General features: G+C 36.3%; 2 protein-coding genes across 2 annotated transcripts in view; one reads left to right on the forward strand and one right to left on the reverse strand.

Annotated features, from left to right (window-relative positions):
* Positions 1 to 4679: 4679 nt before the first annotated feature.
* Positions 4680 to 9330, reverse strand: LOC140226609 (uncharacterized). Its single transcript, XM_072307065.1, has 5 exons — positions 9306 to 9330; positions 8236 to 8277; positions 7182 to 7437; positions 6311 to 6498; positions 4680 to 5222 (listed from the first exon to the last, which is right to left on the reverse strand). Exons 1-5 carry the CDS (start codon positions 9328 to 9330, stop codon positions 4693 to 4695), a joined length of 1041 nt encoding a protein of 346 aa, XP_072163166.1. The 3' UTR covers positions 4680 to 4692.
* A 7420-nt stretch (positions 9331 to 16750) lies between these two features.
* Positions 16751 to 18906, forward strand: part of LOC140233924 (neutral alpha-glucosidase AB-like) — a 41288-nt gene continuing 39132 nt past the window's right edge. The window contains exon 1 of the mRNA XM_072314016.1: positions 16751 to 16846. The gene's annotated coding sequence lies outside the window, so the exon portion shown is untranslated. The remainder of the gene's footprint in view (positions 16847 to 18906) is intronic.

An 18906-nucleotide genomic window follows, 5' to 3' on the forward strand; every position in this document is an offset into this window, starting at 1 on the left:
ACATTAGCTGCAGAATGGTAGCCCAGGGCCACTGCAATTTGATGTTGGGCCACCAAATTTCCAAAAAGGCAATCTTTTGTTGGCCTGATTGGGCATTCAAGATTCAAAATGGATTGTTATGTCTCTGTTTTTATTTAGGGTCACCAAAATTTCAGAATTATAGAATTTAGAGGCCTGAATGGGCCACCACAGAAAAAGTTAACTTTGGGCCCTTTATATCAAAACATGCACGCACACACACACACACACACACACACAAAGGGAACAAGATCAAGACTGAATTAACTTGACAACTGACAGACAAATTGAATTGAATTTCTTTTCCTGTTTACTATAGTTTGATTCAGAGAAGAGTACTGAATAAGTGAATTAATATATTGGTAGTATGACTTTCTGTTAATTGGCACTGCACAGAACAGGAAAAAATAAAAAATATTCTTCACTATACATTTTGCACAACTATCACACACAATAAAAAATGAAAAGTGACCCAAGGTCAACTAACCATTAAGACATTAACTTTGTACAGGAACAAGATACATCAGATTCAGTGACAGATAAAATCAAACCTCTTACAATATCTTTGATCTTCATCTCAGTTATGTTAGAATAGAAGGCCTTTGGCATACATGGATATCTCTATAAATACATGTACAATGTTTTGATAAATACCTAAAAATTGTAAAATACACAAAATGTAAACATATTTGAAATATTTCACAAGGCATCACATACAAACAAACTCTGAAGAATTTGCATTTCTTGAGAGTATACATGAGGAGAACAATGTATGATGAAAGAGGTTAAACGTAAGTAGAAAAGTCTGCACAATTTACTTCAGCCTAAAATAGAAAAGGTTGCCGAGATATGCTATGTAAGCAATTAAACAAGTGAAATGAATCTTATAATCTACAATCATGGTTCTCAGTTCCTATTGCACAAAGATCTGCCAAAAAGAAAAAAAAAATGACCTGAAGAAAAGAAGCAAGCAACCACAGGATCAATAACTTTTTATTACTCCTCTTCAAAGGACTGGATCCTGAAGATAATGTACCTTGCTACAGGACAAAAGTGCTGCTGCCTGAAGTGAACTTGAACCAGGGACCTGAAGACTGCGAGTACCTAGTATTATCCACTGAGTCATTAACAACAATTCCATTAATTAATATTATAATTGACAGGACTATATTGCATCTATTGTATACAAAAAAGCGGACTCTACCTGTAGGTTGTAACAAATCAATAGTGTCTGAGTGGAGTTTCAGTTTGGATGACGTCTTCTGCATGGCCAGGAAGGCATCAGATAACTCTTACAAGCAAACAACCAACCATAGGACCAACAACTTTTAAAGGTCCTCTTTGAAGGACTAGACAACAAAAGACAATCATATTTTACTGTGAAGAAAAACCACTGCTGCGAATGGACTTGAACGAGGGATCTAAAGACTAAGAGTTACTGTCAGTACTTGGCCTTACCCACTGTGGCATAATAGTTGCATAAAATGAAGGAGAAATGAAATTCTGCATGTTGTCAATAATATTGTAACCATATATATATATATACATATATATATATATATATATATATATATATATATATATATATATATATATATATATATAAATATGATAGCATAAGATGACATCTCATATCATAGAACAGTGTAGGAATACAAATGAACTTATTGCAATTGAAAGATGCTGCACAATGCACTTCAGCCTGTCATATCAGATGTATGTGAACTTATATGTAGACATAAATGTATACCATATATAGGTAAAGAAAATGGTAAATGACCAACCAGGATACCCTTACCTGAGTGCCTATTGCACAAAGTGTTGTCATTCAATTATGACTGAAAAGCACATAAACACATCTCCTAGTGCTTCATGCATGAAATATTCTGAGATGCCCAACATGAAGATGATGATGATGATGGTGATTATGATAACAATTATAATGATAAAAATGATAGTACTGGCCAAAGCACTAAAAGTTAAATAACAATACTACTACTACTACTACCACTACTACTACTACCACTACTACTACTACTACCACTACCACTACTACTACCACTACCACTACTACTACTACTACTACTACTACTACTACTACTACTACTACTACTACTACTTCTTCTTCTACTACTACTATTACTACTACTACTACCACGACTACTACTATTACTACTACCTACAATAATGCTTGATAATACATTGATTACACTAATTGATGACAGTATCTAGTACTACAGTACTGGTATTACAACAATCATAATCACTATCACCATCATCACTGTTGTCACTGTGATATTAGCACTGTAAGTTTACCCTGACACACCTGGTGCAACACGAGTCAGTCAGAAACCTTGATGTGGAGAATGAACTGAAATGAAAGGATGAGTGTAGCATTGACAGAAAGGGCCAAGATTTGCCCTTCTCTCTCACATTTTAGTCATAATCAAGCAACGTACAGTTCTTATAAGTACTTCACAAATAGAATACAATGAAAGCTGAACAGCATAGCATGTATATCTATTGAGACCATGAGAGCGACATCACCCTACGCAAATGACTTCACCACAAACTGTTTCCTGATATATATATATATACACTGTACTGTACGAGCTGAAATTTTCACGCACAGATATTTTCGCGAATTGCTACTTGGCGGACATTTTCGCGTGTTGTTAATTTCGCGGTTGCGAGGGTCTAACCGAACTTAGTTATTTGCGCGTTGTTATTTTTGCTGTTCAAAGGCGATTCGCGAAATTCGCGAAAATAAAACCACCGCGAAAATTTTAGCTCGTACAGTATGTCCACATTTAACTTTTACAATCAATACTGTATACGCCGTTATTTTCGCGTACAGATATTTTCGCAAATGACGAGGTCATAGACATTTTCGCGAGATGTTGTTTTTGCGAATCAACGCCGACGCTTACGTTAATGCTCTACTAACAAAGCGCATGGAGACAATTTCGCGTGTTGTTAAATTCGCGATCCAACTGCAATTCACGAAATTCGTGAAAATTAAACCCTCGTAAAAATAACGGCGTATACAGTACATTATATATGATCTGAGCACACTCTATTCATGTCACAGTTTACATTTTACACACTAACACCACTGCTCAACAGGTTACACCTTCATTGCAGCCATTGTACACAGGGTAGTGTTTAGTGCTATAATGGGATAGACTACCATAAATGACATAGTACTATAAAAATTAAATCTAATAAAGTTTCACAGAGCAACATTCAGGCTATATTCACATATTCAACTCCACAGTGTTCTTATTTATCATCTTTCACTTGTATAATATCACTTTCTATTTTGTACAACTGGACAGATTTCATATATATCATAATTTATTCTTTGATATGTACACAAAGTAAATATCTTAATTTGTCAATAATATGCTCAAAGAAATTAATGTTTCATGATATTTCAATATGGTATGTTGGATGTTTGTGTTTACCAAAGCATTAATATGAAGGGGTAAATACAGTGAGTGAATGGGATGGCCGAGAACCTAATGATGAGAAGAATCTGGACATTTGCATTTGACAAATATTAGCAATACACCATTGTGTTTTTCCACAATGAGTGATTAAACTTGATATTGTTGGTACATATTATTTTGTAGATAGCTATTGTACAATGATACATATAAGACAACATCGCCTGATGTTAATGTTAAGGCCCCAGTATAATGTAATAAAGAACAAAGAACTTTTTAAGTTCTGTTGTAAATAATTTATGTATTTCATAATCCTGATTCATCTCTGTCACTTGATGTCTTCTTTGATATCACTGTGAAATAAAAGTACAATTTTGCAGTTATCAATGTTGTCCTTTTCTTCAGAATTGCATAGAAAAATGAACAAAGTGACAGCTTGTAACTAAAAACACTGTGACGACCTCAAAAGATACTGTACTGTATTGTGGTCTAATTTCACTTGCATTCATTTCATTGATGTTTTCTCACATGAGGTTATGAAAGGAAAATGAAGCCTTGTCATATAATCATAACAAGGTACTAGTCTCTATCAATATGGACACCAACACAAAATTGTGTATATGTACAGTTATCAGCATAGTGTTGGGGAGCAGGATCGCCTGTCTCTGCTCTCACTCTTTTGGTACAGCAAGAATGAAAGTGATGCAGTACATCATTGATTTGAAATAGTCCGCTGGACAAACCAACTTCCTGTCTCCTGCCGGTATGGAAAACAATTTGAGCTCACCATGCAAAAGAAGAGTTAGCTGTCATTGAGAGATGAAGTGATTATCAGTCATTTCCAACTCTTTTCAGTAACACTTGTCTACTGCTCTGACATAACGTACTGTGAAACATCCCACATTACTGCCCTCTGTCTCTGTTGTCAGCAGTGTCTATTATTCACCTCACCGCGCGATGACAGAGATGTCACCTGGAACAGCTCTCGTCCTCAGTAGACAATTGAATTAGCACAGGACAAATCCTGTAAATTAAGACGTGAATAAATACTTGTATTACCCCATTGTACTTCAACACCCATTGTAATTCATCACCTTTTTTGGGGGGAGGGGGGTTGAAGTGTCTCTGATAATGACATCAACTTCTAGTAAATCAAACTTCTAATTCAAATGCTGTCTGTGAAGTTTTGATTAGAGCAACTCAATTACTTGGTCTTCTTTTGACCTCAGAAATCTCCGCCAAAATCTCCTCCATCAAAGTCTCCACCAAAGTCTCCTCCTCCAAAATCTCCTCCGAAATCATCTCCTCCAAAGTCACCTCCGCCAAAGTCACCTCCCCCATAGTCTTCCTGGCCTCCATACTCGTGGTGGTCATGATGATGATCATGTTGGTGATCGTGGTGGTGATCGTGATGATGATCATGATGGAAGTCGTGATGGTGGTGATCATGGTAGTGGATGCCTCCACCCCAGCCATGGCCGTAGTAGCCCCCTCCATACCCCCAGCCCCATCCGTGGTACCCACCAAGGGCATATCCTGCCAGGAGCCCCGTGGCAAATCCGTCGTCCGACCGGGACCGGTCCTGAACGACGACCGTCTGCTGGACGGGCCTGTTGTTTGAGACAGGCCGGTACTGCTGTGTCGGGTAGGACTGCTGTGAAGGGTAGGGCTGCTGGGTGGGGTAGGGCTGCTGGGGATAGCGAGCTGCTGCTGGCTGGGCCTGAGGATAAGGAGCTGCAGCAGCAGGTGGTGGACCTGCAGACAAGACATGACATCCAGTCAAGCAAGTAAGCATGAGTTTGCAGTGATCAATACTAGGATATCAATTTCAACATCTTAAGTGTGGAATGGAAGTAATTGTTACTTCCAGTTTATTTATGATATACCTCAATTTATTTTAAATTTATGACTCAAAATCCAACACACAAACAAGTGTAAAAAACACATATGTACAGTATACAGAGCCATCATGTTTTGATACATTAGAATCTTTCATCTTTACTCCTTATTTAAAGCTCTACCATCCATTTTCTTGAATGTTGCAGTCTTGATCAAGAAAACTTAATCAGTTTGTATGCAAGATACAAGGATTTCCAAATTAACTTACACACAAATTGCTATATTTCTGTTAATGCTACTTCATGGGTTAAGTGTTAAAGGCATTATTTACCATTTGCATATGAAACAAAAACCCAGCTTAAGTGCTTCAAAATAGTTCTATAATGTGAGTTAGGGATAGAAACAACCAATGTTAAATTTGAATCAGTATAATTAATGTTAAGCATTGTTAAAATTTGAATCAGTATAATTAATGTTAAGCATGGTAAATATACAAAATGTGAACAATAGTTATAATAAAAATGCTTCTAGACTAAACCATCTACAGTTATGGTTTACCGGGAAAAATAATGATACAATGTATCTCCTTATATTTTAGGCATTACTGCAAATTTATTACATGTTAGGATGTTTTGTGATACAACTGACCTACACATATGCATGAAATGTGATAACTCAAACATTTGGTAAACAGTAGGGCCTCTCTTTAAGGTATGACTGTAGATTTATGAAATGTTTTATAGATATTCTTTCTATACCAAACTAACATTGACTTCTACAGAATCCATCCCCTCCCCCCAAAAAAAAAAAAAAAAACACACACACATGCAAACAAACACAATGTTTTGAACATGATACATCCTTCAACTGAAGAGAGTAGACTGTGTCCTAATACTGACCAAAGAACTAAAGAGGTGAATGAAACATTCCCATGGCTGCTACATTTGCATGCAAACACATACACACACACACACACACACACACACACACACACACACACACACACACACCTGTAAGAGCTGGATTGAATCCATATGGTGGAGGCTGGTTCTGTGGAACAGGCTGGGAGGGATATGGTAATTGCCCCTGGGGTTGAGTCCCTGTGTGGGGCCTTGGTTCACCTGGTGCCTGTTGTTGCCGCTGGCTAGGAGGAGGGATGCCCTTAGCTTGGTAGAGTACTTCTAGCCACTGCCTGTAGTGAGGATAAAACATAAAAAATAAAAAATGCACATTCCGGGTAATTCTTCACAGATTGTGGCTGATATTGGACTCTCACTACGATATTTCCAATGTGAACGGAAATGGCTAACATTAACAGATTAATGCACACTTCATCCATGTAACTACAGGTCTTCATGACTGAATAATTTCTTTCCATTGATTTATCTTGCATTTCTACATACTCACTACACTGCTCTTATAAGATCACCATATTAATCCATCCATATCTGTTCCTTGTCTTTGCATTCATTATATTTGCTCCTAATGTAGCTGCACTGTTATATTTTTGACAAGAGAGAAAGGTGATATATAATATTAATTGGAGCTTTAAATGTTACAGCTGTGTGCAACAGTTATAAAAATGTACCGCTTTGTAACTAACTTTGTGTTTTTGCATTCTTTACATGATTCATGATGCATGAAATGATAGAAAATACTTTGGAGGTGAGCATGTGACATCACAATGTATAACATTGCTGTGATATCGGCAATATAATTTCTATAACTTCTCGAATTTGTCAGACTGGCCAGAAAGCACAGTTATAGTATCATTTCTGTAAGCACGGAATATAATTATACTGAATACACAATTGTGTACAATCCAGGGACACCACACTAACATAATGAATGCTTGAAGAAAAAAAATCTCCTTACAATAAATCTTGCTCAGTTTCTGCCAGAATGTAGTAGTTCTTGCCCTTTGCAGTCAGCGAGAACAGGAAATCCCGCCTGGACCCTGATGGCACATCAGGGGCATCTGAGCCATTTTGAGGGCCAACCCTCAGCATGGAGCACTCTGTGCGGACGTTGATAACCTTGTCTGGGCTGCTCCCGGTGCCATCGGACCATGCCAGGTGACCATCCTGGTAGATGGTGAAATATTTTCTTCGCCACCGCGTGATGAAATTCCCTTCAAGGAGATTGAACAGGGATTGCAAATGATGTATGAGACGGAAAATACTTCACATTCATATTTTATATCTCAATTCACATTATCTTCACTGAAACTGGTAAGGTACTGATATGAAAGAGAAATGATCTCTACTCATGATGATGTTCTTGAAAATAATTTACAAATGGATGCAGAGAAGATTTTTTTTCTGTTTTGAATTGTTCAGATTACAACCAATCTATAAAGTTCACAGTTTAAAGGAAGGAATTGCAGTGTACAAAACATTCTATCTATACTCTACTATTTTTATAAAATAAAACTAACCAACAAAGAAAAAAAAAAACATAGTAACAGCGGCATCTCACACAGAATGATTAAAGTGATTCTTTTCTAATTCTCTATCTATCTGAATATAAATAAACTGGGCCCCATTTCATAAAAACTTGATATGATAGCAATTCTTGCTGGAATGGCAATTGTCATGATGATGACAAGAATCCAGCTTCCTGATTGGCTGTTGCTATGGGAAGTTGCCAAGCCAGCAAGAGTTGCTATCATATCAACTTTCATGGGGCCCTGGTGTGTACACTTCACAAACATATCATACAGGAAATATTTAGCTGCGACTCATTTTCACTTCTCGTATTGATCATGAACTTGGACTTTGACATTTGATTTATACTAATAAGAAGACTGCAGCTTGGATTACAGATTCATATGACTTCTTGTAGGAGATAATGGACCCTAATGACCAGACAGACCAAGCTGCTCACTTCAAATTTCATGCCAAAAGTGCTCACATATCAATAAACTCACCATATTTCTTCAGATATCCCTCTTTTAGCTTTGCTGTTCCAGCTGAAAATGGAGACAAAATCATTTAACACATGAATATAAATGAGTGAGAATATTCTTGTTGTCTTTGACACTCTATTTGTCTTTAACTCCTTCCCTCTACTACTTTAAGGAAAGGTAATTAATGTGAAATGTCATTAAATGTTCAACATATGTCAAATAAATACAGTGATATTTGACTGAATGGTGGCAGTTTAATCGCAAACAGTCATCAAGTCGAAATGTTCTTTCCATCTTTTAAATGAAATCCATGGTCATAAATGCTAGATCATAACAACTTCTACAATAACTAACTGTGTGTGAGGTATGAAATTCATTTTACACTCATTTTAAACCACAGCCCTTTAGCTGCAGCATGAACTCTGCTGGGATGCCTGTCTGCTCTGTCAAAATACCATGATATTCTTGACAAAAGTATGGCCCTTGATTAAGATTATGATAAAAGTCCACTGATCTTGATCACCGACTCTAAAGATTGACCTTTAACCATCCTTGAACAAAGAAAATATCTTTAAAATCATTCTCATATCCTTGTACCAAATTGAATCTACACAGGACACCCCCTGCTCTAGCTGTGACTGGAAAATGACTGCTTTACAAGTAGCAAAGTCAACTTTGCCCATTACATTCGCTCTTTCAATGTGTCATTCCAGTCAAACAATTGTTTTCTTTCTTTCTTTCTTTTTTCTTCAAACTGCTGTTGCCTTCGGACATTGTAAACTGAATACAGTTATGGCTTGAAAATTGTATTTCTAGCAAAACCACAATGAATTTAAACAATTAGTCTCTACAACAATGTCAAAGCTCAAATTATCAATCAATGTTTGTTGTTTTGCCTTTCCCTTCTACATCTACATCTGTAGCACAATTACAACATGTTGATCACTTACAAGGTGTATTACTAAACCAAACATTATCTGAAAAATGAAAGTTATCATATGTAAAGACACTGGAGTGAATAGTCTCCTGAGTTTCAGTAGCAAGACTCCAAGCTTTTCTCATGATGAAACATACAGAAGGAATTAACTTACACATGACCTGTACAGTGCTGCACATTGACATGCTCACTCAATACAGTCCAGTCAGAATCAGGCTGTGTTTGCCACTCTAAATGAATGGGCACAAAGCATGTATACTTTGGTCACGACAAATGCTTAAATTTGTCACTCCAGATGAATACCTGATGAGATAAACAAAAATACAAAATAGTATGATTATTACTGCTGCAGTATTGTATCTCTGGTTCGTCCTGGATTTTATCTTCTCTGTTTTCTGTTATGTTCACACACCAAACATTCACATCTGGCTTAGCACGCATGTATGGTTGGACCTACTACTCATCGACCGCCTAGTGTTTATTTGCTTGATAACAATATTTAACACTGAAATTCACATAAAAATCTTGACCTACGTGATTGAGAAAATCCAGCTCTATCAAATGCCATTGTTCCCTTTTCAATTCGAAGTTTCAGTACAAAAATATCCCAGTCGAACTTGAGTGGCCTCGTTTCAGCTCCCCACGGTAAAGCTCCTTATTGAGATCGACCACTGTTTTTGCATTGACAATGCACGCAAACCGAGTTGTATTGAACACCGTGTTGTACGAAGCTTTTTAGAAACTTCCATAGACATTACATTCCGATTCGGTGAAAATATTCATTCGAAATTTTGTCCTTGATTAAAACCATTAATGCAAAGTGAATTTTCGCGTTTTCCCACACCATCCTCATCAACGGTCAAAGCCAATCTATTTTCATGTGCTCTGCACGCAGTGAAGTGCGTACTAAGCGTTCTGTGTGCCAATGTATACGCGGTCGGTTTCAAAAAGGGTGGTCGATATGTAGTAGGGCTACCATACTGCACTGGACCTTTCTGTACTTCATATTACAAAATGGAAAAATAACTTATTTGGAATGTGCATTACAAAATACGGAATATCACATAAGCAGCTTAAATTTCCGATGGTTTTTAGACTGGTTTATATGCATAATAAATTTATACTGGATACCTTGCCATTCAATTCTAAATAACAGGGCCCAGGGGTAGATCAAGAGTGACTCCCCACCCCATACACACTACTAGTATGGTAGGTGTTCAACCCACCGACCGGGTCCATAACGACCGACCGCGCATTATAATGGCATTGCGCGCACAGAAAGAAAATGTACGCATGGGACTACGCGCAACGGTGTTCGATTCTTTACTGGGCTACGCTACCGAGTAAAATGTGGCGAAAACAACTAAGTATTCCCTCTAAATTACCGAAATTTAGCAAAATCGAATAAGGTTTATCGTGTAACTACATATATCTAGGCCTACCTTTGCTGACTCTTTGTTAGATGTAGAGTATCCTTCCGTAATAAATTTGACGATTTTGACCGCAAAATTGTCACCGCCGCTTGTACGATCGTGCACACAGGTACACACGTTACACATACACATGACAAACATTTTGTCGCCCGCTACGACCGTACGAGTTGATACAGAAACGAGAAATGAATGTGAAAAAACAAACCGACTCATCAATTTATTTCAATTATGGTACAATGAAAAGTTTCCTAATGAAAATCAAGTCAAATTCATCAAACAGTCCTTCAAAAGTGATATCGAAGGATTCAAAATATATTCAAACATTATTGGGGAAAAAATGACGGCTAGAAAAAAACAGCGGCCTGTCGAAAAAACGCATTTAAGTGCCCTTTACTGTCAGGGTGGTCGGTTGAAATGAGCAGGGCAACTGAGTGCAGCAAAAATGACACCCCACGCGATCGAAGCCGCCATTTAAGAGCGCGTACCTCAGATCGCATTTTCAGTGCGTGCTTGTGAATCCGGAGTATTTTCTCCACACGTGAGTAAAATTTCAGGCAAATTGTGAGATTTTTCACGTTTCTATTAATGATAGCAAAACGTTAGGTGTCCGGTATTATGAACACCCAACCATACTGACCAGCTATATATGTTTCATGTTAAACTGCCTTAGTAATTTGCAAACACATTATCATTGTTTATACTAATTACTATGAGACTATATATTCTAACAATAACATTGTAACTGAGTATAAATAAGTCTATCTATGTTACTTTGTTGGTAGAAAGTTTATTAAATTTACTAACCTATCATCTACAGTTAGACTAGACCATTTTACTGTAGATTCACAGACGTAAAATTTATGCTGTTTTAACTCACCTACATGTGACTACACGCTTAACGTTAGATGCCGCTTACAATATGATAGATGATTGATGACCAATTAGTCTGCAACAGAGCGAAAAGTTAATGTTGAACAACACCCTCCGTCATAACTGGCCAGAATGATGGGGATCGGAGTACCTACACTCGTACCGTAGGCCTATATCCGTATACGCGGTGCTCAGTTTCCATACATTCAGCGTTGCCTTGCGTTTACTTGACTACGCCTGAGGGCCCGTGTCATCACGTCCATAAACAAGCTTGCCCATTTTGCCAAACCACGCGATCCAAAGACTTTCTGCTCATGACTGCAATACTCTACTGGAGATTTATATACACCGTCTTGTAGGCGTACATTGATTGTCTAGATCTTCCCGTTGCGTTGGATTATGTATTGCCGTATAATATGTCAGTGTCAGGCCTGTATTCATGGTGAAATACCAAATAAATGAATAAATAGATAAATAGATATATAGATAAATAGATGAATAAATAAATGAATAAATAATAATAATAATAATAATAATAATGATGATAATAATAATAATAATAATAATAATAATAATAATAATAATAATAATAATAATGATGATCATGATCATGATAGTATTAGCAATAAAGCAAATGGCCTATAATTACTGTTGCTTATCGATTACCCCAGGTGGATTTCTCGATAGATTTGACATTCAATTTGATTCAATTCAATTCAATTCAATTCAATGATCTTTATTTCCGATTCAATATATAAATATAAAGGATCTATATTGGGAGAATTCACAAATTTAAATTGTCTTTGGATGTTTTTCATCGACGTAAATAAGAAGTTAAGTCTCTAATTTTTTCAAACGGAAAATGAATTGAGTGATTACTTTTGTCGTTCAGGTAAGAGCAAATATTTATATCAGTTGAGTTATATGTTTCCAAGTTCACACTTTGATTAATACGGTCTTCCTTTGTCGCAAAATCATATGGCATATCTAGAGAAGATAAATACAAAGGGAAAATAAACAACAGAGCAATTGTGAAACAAAAAGAAAAATGGCAAAAACAGTAACTAGCACTGGAAGTGACAATGAAAAAAAAAAGGAAAAACGTCCTTTGTCGCAAAATCATATGGCATATCTAGAGAAGATAAATACAAAGGGAAAATAAACGACAGAGCAATTGTGAAACAAAGAAAATGGCAAAAACAGTAACTAGCACTGGAAGTGACAATGAACAAAAAAAAAAAAAAAAAAAACAATATATATTTCCCTCCTGCGATCAAAACAGCATCATGGGGGAAAATATATGAGAAGAGCAAAGATAAAAAAACAAACAAACAAACAAACAAACAGGGTTCCAATCGTGTATACCGTACATTTTTGGAATGCGTCAGCAGTGACATGCAAGGTTTCTATTTTTGTCATCAGAGTTTGCGTAAGTCTTCTTTCATCAGTGGACCATGCTTCCTTCACCTTGGCACTAATGAGAGTAATTTAATATGCAACCACTCGTGTGAAGGGCACATTACCAAATACAAGAACGTATACTGAACACAATGTTGATGGTCGTAGTGACTCGAAGAAGTATTATAACAGAAATAATAGGATAAGCAAACATTATAACACTAGTAGCCACGTCTTGTGTTTTTGGACAAGATCTTGTTTAAAAAGAGTGAGTACATTAACACTATATATGGCTTTCCAAGATAATTCCTATAAATGTTGTGCAGTGAAGCCCTATAAACTTAACCTGCGTTAAACTTTTGTTATAATCATTTACCTTGGAATACACCGAACGAATGACTGATACCATAATTATCAATTTTCCCATTGGCATGAATCTGATTGATTGCATAAATTAAAGTTCACTATATTCATCCTGTCAATTTAAATGTGCCCCACCCATTAGGACCTATACAACTGTTGGCTCTTCAAACAAAAAGCTACGATGGAAAATCATTAAAAAATACAAGTGAAAGGTACAGCACTCTTGACTCTCCGAGGGCTCCGCGAATTCTCCCAGTCGAAGGGGGGGGGGGGGTAACCATTGACCCTTCACTAGGGTCCCTCCCCCAGTCCCCATCGGCTGCACTTCCCCTACACACACACACACACACACACACACACACACACACACACACACACACACAACCACAAACAAACAAACAAACAAACAAAAAACTTTCAGAGGCCACCCAAATGACGTCTTGACTCTTCATATAATACTGAGTCACACACACACAGACACACACAAACACACACACAGTCACACACTTTTTTTTGTTTTTCCAGTAATTTTTTTATTTGATTTCTATAATGTATAACATAACAGAATATAACATTCAGCTTGAATGCATAAATGCAACTACATGCATTCAATCAACAATGATTCAGAAAACGAAAAATAATCGGTACATATTTCAAAAATCATAACACACATCTTGAATAGATCTGATATACTAACTTACTTGTAAGCACACCCAAAAGAAAATGAAGAAATAGTAGAAAAGAAAGTAAGAAAAAAAAGCCCTCCTGACCTATTCTCCCCCCCCCCGTAGTTCTATCAATAAATGTATATGTATGTATACATATATATATATTATATATATATATAACTATATAGGATACCCGCTCACATCCCAACCCTATACACTTCAATGAATTACCTTTAAAATTCCACAATGATATTCATTACATCACCATCACCTCCCTGCCTATAATTGCAAATCATAGGCGCCAGCAGTCAACGGAGAAAAGGAAATAGGCGTTAACAATACACCACAGAGAAGTAAAAAAAAAAACCCATACATTATTGAACCATCATCCATGAAACTAATCTTTCCTATGGTACCTATAAACCCCAACCACTCTCAACCAATCAAATGCATTAACTTTAAAACACTTCTATTACTAATCCATTCCATTCAAATATCTTAATTAACTATATTTGCCACTTCATTAAAGGCAAACTATTACCTCTCACAACTGCAAATTTCTTTTCCTCTTTTTCCATATATATATATATATATATATATACTTTCTACTATAATTCTCTTCTAAATTATGTTAAAAGATGGCAAAATGGATACCTGTATCTATACTTCTTGACATCTAAACCAACGATTAATGAATCAAAGGCAAACTATTACCTCTCACAACTGCAAATTTCTTTTCCTCTTTTTCTATATATATACTTTCTACTATAATTCTCTTCTAAATTATGTTAAAAGATGGCAAAATGGATACCTGAATCTACTTCTTGACATCTAAACCAACGATTAATGAATTAACAAACTCTATTCTCACTGAAATACCGGACAGTCCATACAAAAATATCTGTCCAATGCATATCTCGTATTTCCACTAAATCATAATGTAGTATCATAACTGTCCATAAATCTTTAACTATCTGACATTGCAAATATACATGTTCATAAGTTTCTATTTCTTGATTACAAAAAGAACACAAATTATTTGCTACAAAACCTAAATTTAAAAGTTGCTCTTTAGTATAAATCACCCCATACGCATGTAACAACCTAAACTGAAATTATCTGTGTTTACTAAGAAGAGTTGTAGATCTTTGTCTAAAATAATATTTCTTTAATTCTTTCTTCAGTATTTGCACAAAATCATTATGGCCATCTTTTATAATTTCTTCATACAATTTTTGCAAATTGATTAAAAAATACATTTTCCTTGAATGTACATCTCTTAATTGTATTTTTCCCTAAGATCTTCAATTAATTCTAAATCAAACATAGTCACATCTTTATATACTGAAATTTAACAGTCATCCTCTCACTTTTAGAATCATTCGGTAATGTATCATAAATTTCAATTATATTAACAAATCCATATACTATTCATACCTAAATTAAAAAAAAAAAAATTGAACTGGCTTAACATGACCTCTATCCAATATAATCAATTCTCCTTTTTCATACAACCTTTGATTGAAAACCATTTCCACTTTCAAACATATATTTCTATTATTAAAAATCAACCAGGTTTTTCAATTCCCCATCCATATATCTACACCCACGAATCTCTTCCTACACTTGCAAAATATCCATATAAAACTGCGGAATTTTTAAATTCAGTCCCGGTAATTCATAATCACAAAGGAAAATAAATCTCCTGACCTAATATACAGCAGTGATCAAAATACATCTTCCAATGCATATTTTTATTTCCATATAACAGACGCTTCAACCTATAACTGCCCGTTGCGCTTATACAAACAATTTATAATTTGTCATTCTAATTCCCCATTCTTATAATCTTTACATATAATATTCCTTTTAATTCTGTTTTTCCCATTCCATAAAGATTCAAATATAATTTTTCCACCTCTGTCATCACCCAATTCGGAACTGCTGTAAGAGGTGAAATATAATTCAATTTAGATAAAGCATATGTTTTGAAAAGATGAACTTTGCCTGCTAAAGTCAAATCTCTTTGCCTCCATCATCCTAACAATATTCTTATTTTACTTATTATCTCCTTATAATGAGATTTCTTCAAAATCCAAAGCAAAATAAATTTGCAAGATCTTTACTTCTTGTACTAAATTCCTAAATAAACATATTTCTGGTTTGTCCTTTTCCTTTCCCATCCAAACAAAATGTTTTTTCTTTATTAATACCAAGACCACTGATTTCATAAAATTAATCAAATATATACACATACGCACGCACACAAAATGACATTTTGATTTAGATGGAATCCCGAATCCGATCAGAAGCTTTGATTGATGAACAGGCATCGTCCTATCATATCACGATTGGATTAAAGATCAAATTTGATTATACCAACAAAAAAAAAAAAGAAAAAGAATAGATCTGATCAACTCACCAGTAGCTCAAACTGAGTCCTCCATTAGTTCAAGCAGGGAACATAATAAATCATAAAATTTTAGATTCTTCCAAAAAAAAAATCCCATTTCATCAGTATTCATGCATGGTGTCTTTATAGACTCTTAGTAAATCCAGTATGCACGATGTAAGAAATAAACATAAAAATGAAAACCCTTCATTATCAACCACTATGCATTATTGAACAATGTGCATAATTCATTGACCCCCTCGGGGAGGTCTCGAAACCCTGACCCGATGCGGTACTGTGCAAACGTCACTCTACTAGGTATCAATCATCAGAGTCCTCACACGTTGTACACGAGAACTTTATCCACGTGTACGTAGGCAGGTCGACGTGATGTAGGATACCAAGGCAGGTATATCTGTGCGTGTACGTACGTGTACTACCTACCATCCCTACAGTCTGTCTACGCACCAGCTAACTGCATGCTAGACCCAACAAATTCTCAGCAGGATAAGGAAGATATCATTTCAAACGTTATCCTGGTAGCGAACGTGTCTGTGATCAGTCGTGTTAAGTAAGTGGATACTACTATTTAGCTATAAGTTTCATATGAGAGGAGTGTGAAGTTGCATGCGCTTGCATACGATGCTAAAATTTTACTGTGATTTGTAGTTATCATACGACCTCTTGAGGAGGTTTTTCCGTCGCCCGTTCATGGCCGACCGCAAAGAGAAAGGCAAGGATAGCTAGGCCCTTATGCTCCCTTCACTGGCGGCGCTGCCGCACACGCTTTGTCTTTTAGTGGTACCACTGGTAGGACACCTACTGGTATGGTAGGACCTCTAACGTTAGTACGGTATATCTGGTCTATCTCCACAGTCGGAGAGGTAATTTACAAAACTTAGTAGACAAGAGAGTGATGAGCATTGACTTGTGATTTAAGCACTTATGTCTGATTTAAGGAAGCAAGGTCAAGTTGCCTGACCACATGAAAGGCAAGGCCACATTACTTTAGACTCTGCAATTGGCAAGCATACATGTAGGCCTAGGCCTATAGTAAGGGTACTACATACCTTGGATAACATACCTTGGATGTGGGCATAAAGTTAGACTTAACTTATTTGCCCCTCGGTGTCGTCATTACATGACATTAATAACTTTTTGTTAGGCGCTGTGCAGTATAACATGGACAAAGAAATATCCCTTCGGGGTTGTATTTGTTCTTGTCTTGACTCCAGAACCTCTCTAAATTAGACTTGAAACTATTCACGGATGGGCTGTCAACTACAAATGATGGTAACTTATTCCACTCACTAATAACTCTTTGAGAGAAAGAGCACTGTCTCACTTTGGACTTTACATGTTTCTTCAGTATCTTAAATTTATGACCACGCGTCCTTCCTCCAACTGAGAACTCAAAAAAGTCTGAGGACTTCATATCATCAATCTCCTTCACAATCTTAAAAATCTGTATCATATCGGCTCTATGTCGTCTATATGCCAATGAAGGCAATTTCAAGTGTTTAAGTCTTGCTTCATAACTCAAAGGTCTGAGTGGACGTATCATTCTAGTAGCTCGACGCTGTACATTCTCTACTTTTACAACATTCTTCTTCCAATGAGGATGCCACACTGATGAACAATATTCTAATGTCGGTCTAACAATAGACTTGTACAGTTGAATAAATCCTTTCTCATTAAAAGTAGAAAATGTGCGATTGATAATTCCAATCTTACGATTCGCTGCAGTACAAATTGTATCCACATGATGAGTAAAATCTAACTTCTTGTCATAATTTACTCCAAGATCTTTTACATACGTAGCTACTGGAATGGGTGGGTTTGTTTCATCCATCTTATAATTGACACATGGGTTATTCCTTCCGTAATGGATAACTTTACACTTTTCCTGGTTAAAAGGAAGCTGCCACTTTTTTGACCAATCCATCACTCTAGTTAGTTCGGCTTGCAGATTGAGTACATCATCATTATCATATATCTGTGAATACAACTTAGTATCATCAGCAAAGAGCTTAACTTCACATCTGCCACTTAACAACACATCAGGAAGGTCGTTCACATACAACAGAAACAAAATCGGCCCCAAAACACTACCTTGTGGGACTCCACTAGATACTGCAGTTTGTGAAGATGAAACACCATTGACCACCACTCGTTGCGATCTTTCACTTAAAAAAGACTTAATCCACTTCAAAAGATTTCCAGTGATCCCGTACGTTTCTACTTTCCTAATCAGTCGTTCATGAGGTACACTGTCGAATGCCTTACTATAATCTAAGTATATACAATCGACGTTTCCACCATTGTCTAATACTTTTGTCCATATTTCTGACACAGATAATAACTGTGCTCCACAGCTTCTTCCTTTCCTAAAACCATATTGCTCCTCTGTAAATAACAGATTTGAGTCCATGTGTTGTACAATCTTGTCTCTGACAATGGTTTCCATTAACTTGCAAATATTACTAGTCAAACTCACCGGCCGATAATTATTTGGTTTCTTCTTATCTCCTTGCTTGTAAATTGGAGAAACATTAGCATTCTTCCATGCCATTGGAAGTTCACCTTTTGACATTGACATAGTAAATAAGTCTGCAAGTGGTTTCGAAACAC

Source organism: Diadema setosum, chromosome 1, assembly GCF_964275005.1.
Source record: "Diadema setosum chromosome 1, eeDiaSeto1, whole genome shotgun sequence".
Classification (NCBI taxonomy): Eukaryota; Metazoa; Echinodermata; class Echinoidea; order Diadematoida; family Diadematidae; genus Diadema; species Diadema setosum.

Coding starts and splice junctions, on each gene's coding strand:
- LOC140226609 (XM_072307065.1), bottom strand. CDS start 9,330: ATGTGCAGCACTGTACAGGTCATGT. Junction 8,278..9,305: donor CAGCACTGTACAGGTCATGT/GTAAGTTAATTC, acceptor CTCCATTTTCAG/CTGGAACAGCAAAGCTAAAA. Junction 6,499..7,181: donor GAAACTGAGCAAGATTTATT/GTAAGGAGATTT, acceptor TCCTCACTACAG/GCAGTGGCTAGAAGTACTCT.